The sequence below is a fragment of the Lissotriton vulgaris genome, chromosome 4_1, assembly GCF_964263255.1.
Source record: "Lissotriton vulgaris chromosome 4_1, aLisVul1.2, whole genome shotgun sequence".
Taxonomy (NCBI): domain Eukaryota; kingdom Metazoa; phylum Chordata; class Amphibia; order Caudata; family Salamandridae; genus Lissotriton; species Lissotriton vulgaris.
The window spans coordinates 2,049,454,455-2,049,470,136 of NC_141691.1; the positions used below are offsets into that span (position 1 = coordinate 2,049,454,455).

The following is a 15,682-nucleotide window of genomic DNA, read 5'->3' on the forward strand; positions in this document are numbered from 1 at the left end:
CCTGTTGTGGCAAGAGCCCTAGTTGGAGTATTCTCCAGAGTGGGCTTCCCTAAGGAGGTCGTCTCCGACAGAGGTGCAAACTTTATGTCGAGCTACTTAACTGCTATGTGGAAGGAATGTGGTGTCAACTACAAGTTCACTACACCCTATCATCCACAATGCAATGGGCTTGTTGAGAGATTCAACAGGACCCTTAAAGGGATGATTCATGGACTACCTGAAAAGCTTCGGCGTAGATGGGACGTCCTGATCCCCTGCCTCTTGTTCGCCTACAGAGAAGTCCCACAGAAGGGGGTTGGCTACAGCCCTTTTGAACTTTTGTACGGGCATCCTGTAAGAGGACCCCTGTGTTTGGTGAAGGAAGGATGGGAGAGACCTCTCAAAAAGCCTGCAACCAACATAGTGGACTATGTGCTCGGCCTCCGCTCGCGGATGGCTGAGTACATGGAAAAGGCATCTGAAAACCTTAAGGCCAGCCAAGAACTCCAAAAAGCTTGGCATGACCAAAAGGCTGTCTTGACTGTTTACCAGCCCGGACAGAAGGTGTGGGTGTTGGAGCCAGTGGCCCCAGCAGCACTCAAGGACAAATGGTCCGGGCCCTACACCATCCTGGAGAAAAAGGGAGAGGTCACCTACCTGGTTGACCTGGGAACTCCCCGGAGCCCCCACAGGGTGCTTCATGTCAACAGGCTCAAGGCATATGTCGACAGGAAGGACATGAGTTTGCTCATGGCCCTAGATGAGGGACAGGAGGAGGAGAGTCACCCTCTCCCCGACCTGCTCACTGAGAATCCTGACGATGGATCGGTAGATGGTGTTGTCTTTTGTGGCAGCCTCTCCGAACATCAACAGAGAGACTGTAAACAGGTTCTTCAGTCTTTCAGACATATGTTTTCTCTAACACCCAGTCAGACCGATTGGTGTACCCATGAGGTTGACACTGGTGACAGCTTGCCCGTGAAGAGTAAGATCTACCGGCAGCCAGATCACGTTAGAGACTGCATCAAGAGTGAGGTGCAGAAAATGCTGGAGCTGGGAGTCATTGAGCCCTCGGATAGCCCTTGGGCTAGTCCCGTAGTTCTAGTGCCGAAACCTCACACCCAGGGTGGTAAGAGAGAGATGAGGTTTTGCGTAGACTACAGGGGTCTCAATGCAGTCACTAAGACTGACGCCCACCCAATACCAAGGGCAGACGAGCTTATCGATAGATTGGCTTCGGCCAACTACCTAAGTACGTTTGACCTGACAGCTGGGTATTGGCAAATCAGGTTAGCTGAGGAAGCCAAGCCTAAAACCGCATTTTCAACCCCTGGTGGGCATTATCAGTTCGTGGTGATGCCCTTTGGTCTGAAAAATGCACCTGCCACCTTCCAACGGTTGGTGAATCAAGTCCTTACTGGGCTGGATGACTTCTGTGCGGCGTATCTTGACGATATCGCTGTCTTTAGCTCCACCTGGGAGGATCACCTGGTCCACCTGCGGAAGACGTTAGAGGCACTGCAAGCCGCAGGTCTCACTATCAAGGCCACCAAGTGCCAGATAGGGCAGACACAGGTTGTATACCTGGGCCACCTTGTAGGTGGAGGCCAGGTTCAGCCACTGGAGAGCAAGATACAGTCAATCAGGGACTGGGCTCCTCCAACCACCCAGACTCAGGTTCGAGCTTTCTTGGGCCTGACTGGATACTACCGGAAGTTTGTCAGGAACTATGGTTCCATCGTGACACCATTAAACGAACTGACAAGCAAGAAAATGCCAAAAAAGGTTCAGTGGACAGCGAGCTGTCAAAAAGCATTCGATGACCTAAAGCAGGCCATGTGCACGGCGCCTATCCTCAAGAGTCCGGACTACTCCAAACCATTCATTGTCCAAACAGATGCTTCTGAGTTGGGTGTGGGAGCTGTTCTTTCTCAACTGAATTTTGATGGTCAAGACCAGCCCATTGCTTTTATAAGTAGAAGGCTGACCCCTAGAGAGAAGAATTGGTCAGCTATTGAGAGGGAGGCCTTTGCTGTGGTTTGGGCCCTGAAGAAGCTGAGGCCATACTTGTTTGGCACTCACTTCAAGATTCAGACCGACCATAAGCCCCTCTTGTGGCTAAATCAGATGAAGGGTGAAAACCCCAAACTGCTAAGGTGGTCCATTTCCCTACAGGGGATGGACTTTACAGTGGAACATAGACCTGGTACTGATCATGGCAATGCCGATGGGCTCTCCAGATATTTCCACTTAGAACAAGAAGACTCACCTGGTCAAGGTTAGCTTATTGTTCCGACGTTTGGGGGGGGGTCATGTAGGAGAGTAGGGTCTGCAATCCTATGATCACCCAGATTTTTTGCTTTTGTTTCACTGGTTTACGACTTTCTCTGGCTGTGGGCCTGCTAATCAGACCCACAGCCTGGCTGTTCTCTTTCTAAATTACGATATGTACCCTAGGTGCATTTACCAATTGGTACTGGGCCACCTTATCAGACCCCGTAACGCAGGGCATAGGTGTACCCAGGGCCGCCAGGAGCTGCAGCATGTATTATGCCACCCCTGGCTGGCCTCTCAAATTTGACACAACTGGCTGCACGACAGCTGGGGCGAAGACGTGTAACAACCCTTCGCTTTAGGTATAGTAGCCCTATATCTAACCATACACTGGACACCCGAGTCCCTATCAGTCACTCCTATGGCAGGCCTTATCAATCCTGAAGGCAGAGTGCGTGGGCTCGTGTGAGTTAGGTTCAGGCCCGAGCCGAGCCCGGCTGCAGCTTGCGGGATCAAGGCCCAATAGCTGTTCCATGATAACGCGTGCCATATCGGTAACCCCGGTATCGCGTTATCAAGGCATGTCGAGTAAGGTGTCATACGAATCGGGATGCTGCCCTCTCACCAACCCTGGCGACGAGGTTAGCATTCCGCCCTTCTAGAGGGACACGACATGTACGTAACTGTGAACCACGGTTAAAGTTAACTAAAGCCTCAGCTCCACAAAATGGATGCTGCCACCACAGACACAAGTCTGACCTCCTGTTGCTGGGAGTCCTTCCAGCGAGGAGCACTTGGACAAAGGGTTTCCTGTCGAGGGCGCTGTTCGCACCGTCCCAGACAGGGTTTGTGTATTCTGGGTAGGTAGGGCTTTGGCGAGAAGGTGACTGCGGAGTGGCACCCCGGTGCTCACTACGCATCTGCCGGTTAGAACCAGTTCCAGGGGCGACAGCCCTGGCCTGGGGAAAGCCCGGCAGGGGAGAGGGGCGTAACTACCCCCCTTCCTGGTCCCACCCTTAGGGCAGGACCTAGTCATGTACCCACCCCTTTCTTTAGGATAAAGACCGGAGCGGGGACCCTTCCAAATTAGATCATCTTTGAATCAAGAACTACTTTCCACGAAAGGAACTTCAAGACTCTTCTCAAGATTTCTCCCTTGTGGCTAAGGAGTAGTCACCCTGCATCAGCGGGCACCATCTAAGAACTCTGCGGTTTGCTGTAAGTCCTTCCTCAAGGAATCCGACGGCCCAGCTCGACGAGAACCGGCTTCCCTGGCACCTCTGACCTCTACCCACGTCATCAGCTCAGCTGTGATCGGTGGGTGCGACGAGACCTCGAGGGACCGGCCATCATCAGAACCTGCACGCTCTTAAAAACCAGCACGACCATCGAGGTAACTCTCTGGTGAGTGCTCTGGGGTCCGAGAAGCCCCGACCCTGAGCCGCTCCAGCGCCGAAGTGCAGTCTCCCAGCATCTCCACGATCTGCGTGGGGCCCTTCTGCTCGCTGCTCAGCACGTTGTCTGGTCACTGGCCGCTGGCTTGTGCCCTTGTGTGACGACATCCGAGAATCATCACTGCCGGTCTGGTTGCTCCAGACTGGCCCTTGCTTCCATCTTTCCGAGAAGCACCCCGGACCCTCCTGGTCCACTCAAGACGCCGACAGCGACATCCGTCGTGGGACAGCTCGCACCTCCATCGTGGTCGCCGACAACGCCTCCTGGTCCGAGAGACTGCAGAGCCTAGCGTCGCCCACTCACCTGGTCGAGGTGACGGCCAACCGGTGCCTTCCTGGTACCCTCTGACTACTGGCTAGTAGTACGAACTTGGTCCCCTCTGCTTTCAGGTTTCATCAATCTCCGATCCAGGCTTGGATCTCTACGAACTATTCAGCACTGGTCGCCGGCCAGCAACTCCTTTCTTCCGGCTCCTGGCTCGTCAGCGAAGACCCCGACGCCTGTAAGACTTGTGCAGCCGCAGCCCCCGTGGCTAGGTAACTCGGCATTTCGGTGCCTGCATAGCCTCCTTACTCTAGGGTCCCGAGTCCCTCGCTTCCGACTTGCCTTATCGGGTCCGCCCGAGACCTTAACCTTTCCGTGTCCTCGGACACTTGTTTTAATTGTGCACTTGAAGTATTTGCTAAAGAGATTTGGTTTGTGCTTAGTACCCTGTCCTCATAAAGAGTACAGGGCTGTTGTGATTCTTAATAAATATCCTGTTTATTTTCATAACACTTGTGTGGTGTCCTTTCACTTGGTGTTCAAGGGGTACATGTGTGGTAAACAGCTGGCTTAACGCGCCCTCTCGAGTCTTTAGCCTTAGACTGCTCGTATCCACGCTACTAGGATAGCTGGTCTATAAGGTTGACTTACAACCAAACACCATAAGGGTCGTTGGAACGATACATAGCGGTCGCTAGAATAGCGAACGTTGCATATCGGGCCAACTTCTCACAGTTATCATCTGTGGTCGTTTCCATGAAGGCGGAAGGAGCAATAATGGTAGAATGCCCAGATGAAGATATTTTTCCTTTGTCACTTTTGTCAGTTATTGAATGTGGGTTTCTAATTGGAGTATAAGGGGTATCATGAGATGTAAAAAATGGAGTGACCGCAGTGTTTTTATTTTTACTTTTTTACAGGGTCTTGCCTCCGCATTTGGGATCTGCTCAGTCACTCACTTGGATATAACATTATTAAAACTGGAAGAGTTCCTTAAATCGGATGTGTTGAAGAAGTACATGGGCCTCTTTAATATTTTTAAGGTACATGTACTAAAGTGTTACTTTCATTCGTCTTCTAGAGTTGTAGGCAATATGTGTTTCTTTATTGTTCCATAGTTTCTAATATATTCATTTACTTCGGCTTTTGATTTTAAAATTAAATATCCTGTTCGTATCATTTGACGCTATCACTGTGTACTTGGTTCTCTACAATGTGATTTTTATTCACTGCATTAACATTTTCTCCTTCAGGTTATTCACTATTAGTCATAAGCACTGAATTGTCTCGCCCATGCACAGGATCCCAGCGGACATTTTACAAAGCATACAGCATCTTGTCAGCATCTCAGGGCTCCTTCTCCGTTGACGAGATGCTGTCGCATTTTTGGTGTCTTCACATTGTTGTGACCCATTTCCCCTGGGGCATTCTCTTAAAGTTCTTCCCCTTGCTTTCAATTTGTTTATGTACACACCTCTATTTGTATATGTCTATATCCCTGTGTGTATATATTACCTACCGGCGGTCGCCAGAAGTTAGTTATAGTTAGGACCTATTATCCATAGATAAATCGTAACAATATTTTCCCAATAACTTTGGCGCCGGTTGACGAATCTTCGAGAAATTTTCAAAACTAGTGGGGCGCTCCGGTCCGCTCTTATTTCTTCATGGTAATTCTTGTAGGAAACTTTAGACACAACTACAGTCCGAACCGCTGAACGGAATTACACCAAATTTGACAAAAAGGTAGCCCCTGGTTGAGAAAGAACTCTTTTTCTTAAATCCGTTTAGCAGTTCCTGAGAAATTCAAGAAATTCAAGAGGAGAAAAAATGCTTTTCCCATTGGAAACTTTAGACACAGCTACAGCCCAAACTGCTGAACAGAATTACACCAAATTTGGCATGGAGGTAGTCCTTGCCTCCGAAAGAACAATTTATTTTAAATGGTGTAAATCCGTTCAGTAGTTGCTGAGAATTTTAAAAATAAAAGTTTCGATATATAGAGGTGCGGCGGATCCGCGCACCCTGCTGATCACAAGCTGCATTCTAATTGGCTGTCAACACTCCAAACCAGGACGTGTTGGCAGCCATCTTGCCTCTAAGGCCCCCCCCAAAGCCCTGGGGACCGCCAACTCCGGGACGTCTTTTAAAAAGAAATAATATATCTGTGTGGGGGGCTCGAGCCCCCCCACACGCCACGGGGATCGCCACCTCCCCGGGGCAATAAGATTAAAAAATTGGGGGTCTGTACCAGACCCCCAAGCCCTGGGGACCACCACCTCCCTGGGGCTGTTGCAATGTTGGGTGGGTGTCGCGTAGCCCCCCACTTGGAGCCTGTGATGGCCCTGGCGACCGCCACCCCCCAGTGCCCACTCCTGCAGTGTCCCGGGGTGCCCACCCCCAGGACACTCCTATTTGCAATGACAGGGCGGGAGCATTTTGCTCCCGCCCTGTCATAGCAAACTGGGGTTTGGGTCTTGGAAGAGAGAGTAGGAATCCTGATCTCTCTTCCAAAATCCAAACCACATTGCTTTTCCACACAGGGAGCTGCATGTCAGCAGCTCTCCATGTGGAAAAGCAATTCCGGCTCCCGCAGGACGCGGGGAGCCGGCGGGACCATGGGTGGATTGGGGCTCCCCCCACAGTCCCAACGAGGTGGCCAGGCCCCGGCGATGAGGTCCCTGGGGCCAGAAGTGGCTATGGAATGCGGACCTCTCCCCAATAATATATAAATATATTTTTAAAACATGCAAAGGCCGGCCCGTGGACCCAGGGACTCTCAGGATTCAAGGGGACTTAATCCCCCAACTTTGCGCAAGGGTAAAGGGAGTGGGGGGGGCCAGAGGTGAGGTGTGCAAACACGCCCTGTGGCGCGTTTTAAGTTGGGGAATTAAGTCTCCTTAAATCCTGGGAGTCCCTGGGTCCAAGTAGCCCACCATTAACCTCCAGTAAGCACCACAGAGCTGCGTTACAGAGAGGTGGTCCGAGGCCATGGCCAATTTTACACATCTCTGCAATGCAACTCTGTGGCACTTACTGTACATACCCGGTGGGTTAGTTAGCCCCCAGGGACCCTCAGGATTCAAGGGGACTTTATCCCCCAACTTAAAACGGCCATAGGACGTGTTTGCATACGTCACCTCAGGCCTCCTCCTCCCCCTCCATTCTCCAGTGTGCAAACACGCCAAGTGGCGCTTTTTAAGAGGTAGTTTTAATCCCCCTGCCCTATTATGTACTAGGCTCTTACAGAGGAGGTCATGCTAATCACAGGGGTACCTCAATGCAAAGTGTTCCCTAGTGTATGTAGGTGTTTACACTGTATTCTAAGTGTCATTTAGCATAGCACTGGATCTAGGCCTGGTTAGTTAGTCAGTCAGTTACCACCAGTACCCCTCTGAAAAAGTTGTGGGCACAGGATGATTTTGCAACAAGACCTCTTTCTGCTCCTGTGTTGGTTCTTTCTGCACGTCGTGCTACTTCCTGCACTTTTCTTCGTCTTTGTGGACTTCTGTTGCTTCTTTTGCTACAGTCTGTCTGTTTTTTCTTATTTCTTCACGTCCTACCTCTGTAGTCAATATCAGAAATTAGCATTTAAAAAACCTTAGAAATTCACTGAAAAAGCCATAGGTTTCAGGGGCGTTCTAGTTAGCTGGACATTTCACACGTACAAAACCATAGAAATTCCCCCGTTATAGTTATTTCAGCTAACTATAACTCGCTCCCCCGCAATGCACTGCTGATTACGTCGCATATTACATCAGTCATGACATGGTCAGTGACATCACGGATGACATCTCAAATGACAGCACAGTGAATTTTTTTTTAATTTTTTTTTATTTGAGCAAGTTCAGAAAAATATACAACATAAAATTTATCAGTAGAAAGAGTATAAATACTTAAAAGTTATACCTTGCAACTGTCATTACATTACAAAATCACATTACGTACTTATAATCATAGTTTAAGTCTTGGTTAATCAGAAAAAAAGAGTATGGCGGAGTAGGAATGTAGCATACATACAAATAAATACTGGATTCACATATCAAGTTGTTTTGGCAGCTTACAGATTTCTTTTCTATTCATACCAGGCTGAGACAGGTGCCCATATCTGAGCCCCTACAAGTCTAGATTTTTCCCCCTGGTTTTATAGATGGAAGTCTCCTGCAGATATATTCCCAAACATCTGCTTAGCCACATTGAAAAGTAGGAGCATCAGCCTCTTTCCAACGGGCTGTTAGAATAATTCGAAGTACTGCTGTTCCAAGAAATACTGATGCTGCTTCCTCCTTACTGTATCCAAGGGTGTCATCATAGCCCAGAACATATAGTGTTGACGATGCTCTTAATTCATGCCCAAATATTTCTGCCCAAAATTCAGAGATCTTTCTTTTAATTACTTCTAACTTAGAGAAGTCTGCCAGCATATGAATAAGATTAGCTGGGCCTAGAGCACATCTTGGACATTGATTGTTTGGCCTTTTACCCCAGGTAAACAGTTTTGCAGGGGTATAATAAAGATCAAAAATTGTTTTATAAATTTGGGCCTTTAAGTTAGGGGCTAAAAATAGTTTAGAGGATAAGTGAATTTCTAAGGTTTTTTAAATGCTAATTTCTAACTCTAACGTGCCTGAAACCTATGGTATATATGTATATATACATGTCTTGAGTTTTTTCCCAGTGCGAGAGCAAGCTTACTAGGTTTCACCTGCCTGGTATTGGGTGTCTTTGCCCCAAATCTCACTCTCTCTCTTATGAGAACGAGCCCTCTGTGTCACTCCCCGGGTTTCCTGGTGTCCCCTTCACCGTTGGTACCTCTGGGTACGGTTGACAGCTTGACTACCTGATGCATCAAGGGCTTTTACATAGATGTGGTGGTGTTCTCATGGTACACAGTCTCCTTGTGTGTATCATGTCATCCACATGCATGTTTCTTCTTGTAGCCACGGTTCTGTATATCTAGCCATGGTGACATTGTTCCCTCACCTTCCTTTCTTGGCATCCTCTCTGATGTATGCTTAGTTTGTCTGCTCTGACTTTCTCATCCCTCCTTTGGTACTGTGTCTATTGCGGACCCATGCGATCTTCTTTTTTGCAGACGTTTATACACGTTCTTCCATCATGCACTGACCTTGTTAGTTTCTTTCTTTTAATCCTGCCTTAAAAACTGAAGTCTCATCTGTCCTCTTCAGGATTGTGGTGCCTTTATCATATCTCCCCTGCAGAGCTTCATGGGTCTGGTGTTAGCCGCGCTGGCATTTGCTGTCCCCACTGTGTTTTGGTCAATTTATTGACGTCTTAGTTCTCTTTGGAACTTGGTGGGTTTTCAGTCGCAGACCCTCCTACAATGGGGTATGGCTTTGGTATCTATTATAAGTTAAGGAACCTGCGGCTAGATGTCTCTATCAGATGAATGAGTTACTTACCTTCGGTAACAATGTATCTGGTCGAGACACAGTCTAGCCACAGATTTCTTAACGCCCAACCAACCTCCCCGTTCTGCGACGGCCTTCCAGGTGGTGTTCTGCCCACTGGCCTCCTTACATGTGGCCCTGGCCTTCTTGAAGGGGACTCTGGCTCACCTGTCTCTGGGGCAGGGTGTGTTGCTCTGTTCTGGCGCATTGGCTCTCCACCTTTTCTCGTTTTGGGTAGGTAGGTTACGTGCTTTCAGTGCTCTCCCGCCCAGGTGTTCTGGCGCAGAGATCCCATTTTCCTTCCACCCTCCTTCCTCCCTCTTCTTTCCCCTCCATTGCCTTGGGACCTCCTTGTGTATTATGCAGTCAATTGGGTTGAGCTTCTATTTGCCTATGTTTCACTTCATAGGTCATTGTGGGGAGCGTGGTGAACGTGCTCTGTTACTAACTTTTGGCCACTCGCCATGACACATGTGGTTCTAGTCTGGTTGTCCTTTACAGTTACGTCATGTGGTTAGACTGTCTTTCATGCGCATCCTTTCTGTGGTTGCGCACTGTCCTTCGTTTGTCATGCCCTTCATTTCCAATGCCATTGCCTCTTCGGGGGGTGATGGCTCTTCGCTTGGGCAAGACTGTTTATAGAGACTGAGGCTTTGTTCGCTCCCTTCAATTCCTTCAAGTATTGAGTACTCTTTCAACATGGTTCCTTTAATTAAGTGTTGAGTACCCTTTCCACATGATGAGGGTTTTCATCATTCTAAGGTCTCTTGTTCTTCTTGTTTCACAGATTTTCGCTTTTTTTTCCACACCCTGTTCCTATACTCTCACTGCTTTTGTTGTGGTTCCGCGTTGTGGTGCAGGAAGGTTTCCCACAAGAAAACTGACGTCAGCACGCCGGGGGAGGGGACCTGTATGGCTCCATTGACGTCACTTCCATGGACCACGTCTGGACGTAGCCGGGCGATGCTGCCCCCGACGTGCAGAGGTACTGCTGGGGAAAAGTTTTTCCGGATCCAGTCTAATGTTTCGGGGGATATATTAAGTTAAGGAATCTGCTGCTAGACTGTGTCTCTACCTGATACATCGTTACCGAAGGTAAGTAACTCATTCTTTAGGGCCACCAAATGCCAGTGGGCAGCAGGATCCGCCACCACCTTCCCCACTGGCGCACCATCACATCGGACAGGTGAGTTTTGCAAATAGTCCAAAGGGACTACTCCCTCTCCTTCAAGAATAGCCCTCCATCCATGCCACCTCAGTACCATCGCATGTCGGAGGATCACCTGGCCCTCCCCCAACAGGAAGTTTCAGCACTCTTGGCCTGCGTCCTATTCTGGATCTCAGGAACGTCAACCCCTTCCTCTGGAAGGAGAAGTTCAAGATGTTGACGCTCGCTCAGGTCTTGTCTTCCCTCGACCCTGGAGACTGGATGGTAGTGTTTGTGAGAAGTTGGCCTGATATATGATGCGCACTAGTTCTAGGGATCACCTTGTATCAGTCCAAACAACCCTTATGGTGATTGGTTGTAAAGTCAACCTTATAGACCAGCTATCCTAATGGTAGCATGGACAAAGCAGTCTTAGGCTAAACTCTTTTGGCATGTGAAGCCAGCTGTTTTACCATATATAACCCCTTGAATACCAAATGAAAGGACACCACACAGGTTGTTATGATAATAAGCAATATATTTATTAACTAACATACACCTCTGAACTCTTTTTGAAATCACAGGGCTAAGCACATGACAATCTCTTAGGAAAAATACGTTTAAGTTGCACAAGTTACAAGGTTGCCCTAGGGGCGCAACAAACCATATTCTAAACAAGTGGTATAAGGAAGTCGATAGAAGGAATGGAGCTGTCCAGAGGCTGTAGGATCGCTGGGACCACGCTACTCTAACTTTAGGTAAGTAATAGGAGGCCCACGGAACGCGTGTGCAGAGTGTGAACTCACACGCGAGATGCATAACAACGTCTATGGACAGTACAGTTCAAGAAAAAGGTGAGTACGGACAATCCTGACTAGTTAGGGCTAAAACGACTGTGGAACTGGACACTAGGAGAGTCAATCTACCCTTGAGCACCGAAATTCTCTTGTTACCTCACCCACGGGCTGCGGGTGCATAGTTGCAAAGTCGTGTCGGGTTCCGGCGTTGAAGTCTATGGAGCCTGAAAGAAAAGATGCTGCAGGCGACCAGGGGGAAGATGTCCGGTGCGATCCAAGGGTGGATCGGAGATGCTGAAGACCTGAAAGCAGAGGGGACAATGTTCAAAGTCACTAGCCAGTGACTGGAGTGGAACCAGGAAGGAACCAGCTGTCGTCGTCGCAATCAGGTAAAGAGTGGACGCTTGACTCTGCAGCCTCGTGGACCAGGAGGCGTCTTCGACGACCAGGATGGAGGCACGAGCTGTCCCACGCAGGCTCTCGCTGTCGGCGGTGTTGGTTCCGGATTCGGCGTCAACAGGCCTTGGCAAAGGCAACCCACGCGTTGAGTGGAAAAGGCGTCTGGTGCGGACCAGGAGAGTCCGGGGTACTTCTCTTTTGGAAGGAAGCAAGGACCAGTCTGGAGCAACCAGACCAGCGGTGTTGATGTTGTGGATCGTCGTCTAGGAGGCCACTAGCCAGCCGGCAAGTGACCAGACAACACGTTGAGCAACAAACAGGCAGAAGGGCCCCACGCAGATCTCGTGGATGCTGGAGGGCTGGTCTTCGGTGCAGGAGCTGCTCGGGCTGGGGCTTCTCAGTCCCCAAAGCACTTCGTCGAGGTTACCTCAGAAGTCGTGCTGGAAACGAAGTGTAGTTTCTTCCAAGATGGCCGGTCCCACGTGTCTCGTCGCACCCACGGATCTCAGCGGTGCTGCATATGTATGTAGAGGTCGGAGAGCTCTGGGAATCCTGGTCTTCTCGGGCTCTGAAGTCTGGATCCTCGAGGGAAGACGACAAAGGGAAGCCACTGGACGCTTGATGGTGCCTGCTTGTGCAGGGTGGACACTCCTTGCCCACAAGGGTGATTTCTTCAGTCTTCTGTTGTAGAAAGTCGAAGTCTAGAGTTTCTTGTAGAGTTTCAGTTCAGGATTAATCTAACGTGGAATGTGACCAGCTCTTACCTTTATCCTGCTAAAGGGGGCCGTACTATGAGTAGGTCCCTCCTATGGGTGGGACCAGGAAGGGGGGTGGTTACACCCCCTATCCTTTGTCCGGTCTTGCACCAGAGCTGGGGCTGGAGAGCCCCAGGAACTGGTTTAGACCGGTGTATGCACTGGGACACCTTGTGTGCCCCAGGCATGTCTCATTCATTTCAGCCCTGTCCTACCCAATACACAAAATCCTGTCTGGGGTGGTGCTAGCACCTCCCAAGGCAGGAAACCCTTTGTCCAAGCCTCCCTCGCTGGAAGGACTCCCAGCAGCAGGAGGTCAGACTTGTGTCTGTGATGGCAGCATCCATTTTGTGATGCTCAGGCTCGAGTTAACTTTAACCGGGGTTCACAGTTACATACATGTTGTGTCCCTCTAGAAGGGTGGAATGCTATTCCCGTCGCCAGAATTGGCGAGGGGGTAGTATTCCAATTCGTATGACACCTTACTCGACATGTTTTGATAATGCTATACCAAAGTTAGCAATAACCGTGAGGATTATAATGCACTTAAGAGTATATGGTATAGCGTTATCATGGGAACAGCTAAAGGACTTGGTTCCGAAAGCTGCAGACAGGCTCAGCTCATGCTAGAGCACCATCTCACATAATTACAAGCACTCTGCCTTCAGGATTGATAAGGCCTGCCATAGGAGTGACTGATAGGAGGTTATGTGTCCATTTTAGGTTTAGATATAGGTATACTATATCTAAAGCAAAGGGTGATTACACCACCTTGCCCCAGCTGATGGATCAGCCAGTTGTGTCAGATTTGGATGGCCAGCCAGGGGTGGCATAATACATGCTGCAGCCCCTGGTAGGCCCTGAGTGCACCTATGCCCTGGGTACCTAAGGTACACTGTACAGGGACTGATAAAGTGACCCAGTATCCAATTAGATATGCACCTAAGGTACATGGATGTCAATTTAGAGAGAGACAGCTAGGCTCTGGGTCTGATTAGCAGGCCCACAGCCAGGGAAAGTCGTAAACCAGTGAAGCAAAAAGCAAAAATCGGGGGTGACCATAGGATTGCAGACCCCACTCTCCTACAGTGTTGGACTTGCAGGACGCTTACTTTCACTTCCCCGTCCTGCCGGCCCACCGGCGTTATCTGTGGTTCACAGTGGGCCACGAGCACTTTCAGTTTACCGTCCTCCCCTTTGGCCTTTCCTGCGCCCCTTGGGTGTTCACAAAAGTGATGGCGGTGGTCGCAGCTCATCTGCGCAGATCAGGATTCCAGTCTTCCCCTATCTCGATGACTGGCTGTTGAACGTGGGCTCGCCCTAGGCTGTTGTCTCTCACCTCCAGACTACGGCAGACCTCCTGCATTCGCGGGGTGTTTTCCATCAATGTGCCGAAGTCATACCAGACCCCCTCTCAGAAGCTCCTCTTCATTGGAATGGTTCTGGACACAACGCATTTTCACGTTTATCGTCCCGAACAGCAACTCCGGGATATTCGGGCTATGATTCTGATCTTTCAGGGCCTATTCCGGGTTTCAGTGAGGATGACCCTGAGGCTGCTGGGTCTCATGGCCTCCTGCATCCTGCTGGTTGATCATGCCAGGTGGCATATGCAGGCTCGGTCCTGTGGCACCTGAAGTTCCAGTGGGCGCAGCATCAGGGGAATTGTGTCGACATCTCAGAGGGAACTGCACAACAATTGCTGTGGTGGCTCACGAACCAGGATTGGGTCAATGGCAGACCCATCTCCCTTCCCCAACCACAACACACAGTGGTGACAGACGCATGAGGCAGCCACATGGGAGAGGCGGAGATCAGAGGCCTCTGGTCTCTGGCGGAGCACGAGCTCCACATCAACCTTCTGGAGCTTCGGGCGATCTGTCTTGCACTCAAAGCAATCCTTCCCTCTGTTTGGGGAAGAGTAGTGCAGGTGTTTTACGGACAATACCACCACCATGTGGTACTGCAATAAACAAGGTGGAGTGGGGTCGTGGACCCTATGTCAAGAGGCCCTTTGCCTGTCGACATGGCTGGAACATCATGACATATCCCTGGTGGTTCAACACCTGGCAGGTTCCCTGAACACCAGGGCAGACAAACTCAGCCGCAGATGCATGATTGATCACAAATGGCGTCTTCACTCAGAGGTGGAGCAAGGTCTTTCAGCAGTGGGGAGAGCCTTGGTTAGTTTATTTGCCACCGAAGAGAACGCGCAATGTCAGCAATTCTGCGCGTTGGCTTTTCTAAGGTGCCACTTGCTAGGCAATGCTTTTCGTCGCAAGTGAAGTTGCGATCTTCTATACGCCTTTCTGCCTATATCACTTCTGCCCAGAGTGCTGAAGATCAAGCGTGACCGGGCCCAAGTCATTCTTGTGGCTCCGAGCTGCTTGAACATGGTCATAGATCCTCCGATCCGACTGCCTGTTCGGGAGGATATTGTCGCTGCAGCAGGGGACGGTCCTCCACCCGAACCTGTTCAGCCTCCACCTCCTGCGAGGAGTTTGAGCGGTGGCAGTGGACGTCATTTGACCTGCCACCCGAAGTCTATGATGTTATCTTGGCATCCTGGCGTCCCTCCACTAAGACGGTATACGCCTGCAAATGGAATACATTTGTGGCCTGGTGCACAGCAAAGGCTGTGGATCCCCTTTCTGCCCCTCATCCCGAGGTTCTCTTGTTCCTCCTATCTTTGGCCCAGCAGGGATCTGCTCCGGGCACTCTTAAGGGCTACCTCTCAGCCATTTCAGCCTTCCTCAGGCTCCCTTATGAGCCTTCTCTTTTTAAGTCCCCTGGTGTAAATAGATGTCTTTAGGGCATTACTCATCTTTTTCCTCCTGTTCCCTTCATAACGTTCCAGTGGGACTTGAACTTGCTTCTGACCTATCTTATGTGCGCTCCCTTTGAGACACTGCATAACTGTACTCTCAGACTTCTCACTTTAAAAACTGCTTTTCTGGTGGCCATCACCTCTGCACCCAGGGTGAGTGAGCTACACGCGCTGTCTTCCGAGCCTCCTTTTCTGACTGTCCATCCAGACATGGTCGTCCTTAGAACTAGACTTTCCTTTCTCCCCCAACGTGGTTACTTCTTTCCCATCTGCAAAACCATCACTTTGCCCACTATCTTTCGGCCTCCTTCGAAAGGGGAAGAGAGGCTCCGCCGTCTTGATCGGATCGCACCAAACAGTTCCGGGTGGACGAC

At 49.9% G+C, this 15,682-nt stretch overlaps 1 protein-coding gene across 2 annotated transcripts in view; it reads left to right on the plus strand.

The window, feature by feature from the left end:
• Window positions 1-15,682, plus strand: part of MROH1 (maestro heat like repeat family member 1) — a 2,204,128-nt gene that overhangs the window by 1,136,387 nt on the left and 1,052,059 nt on the right. For both annotated transcript variants that reach the window (XM_086966435.1, XM_086966436.1), the window contains exon 21: window positions 4,893-5,015. In XM_086966435.1, the coding sequence (XP_086822561.1) occupies window positions 4,893-5,015 (123 nt within the window). The remainder of the gene's footprint in view (window positions 1-4,892; window positions 5,016-15,682) is intronic.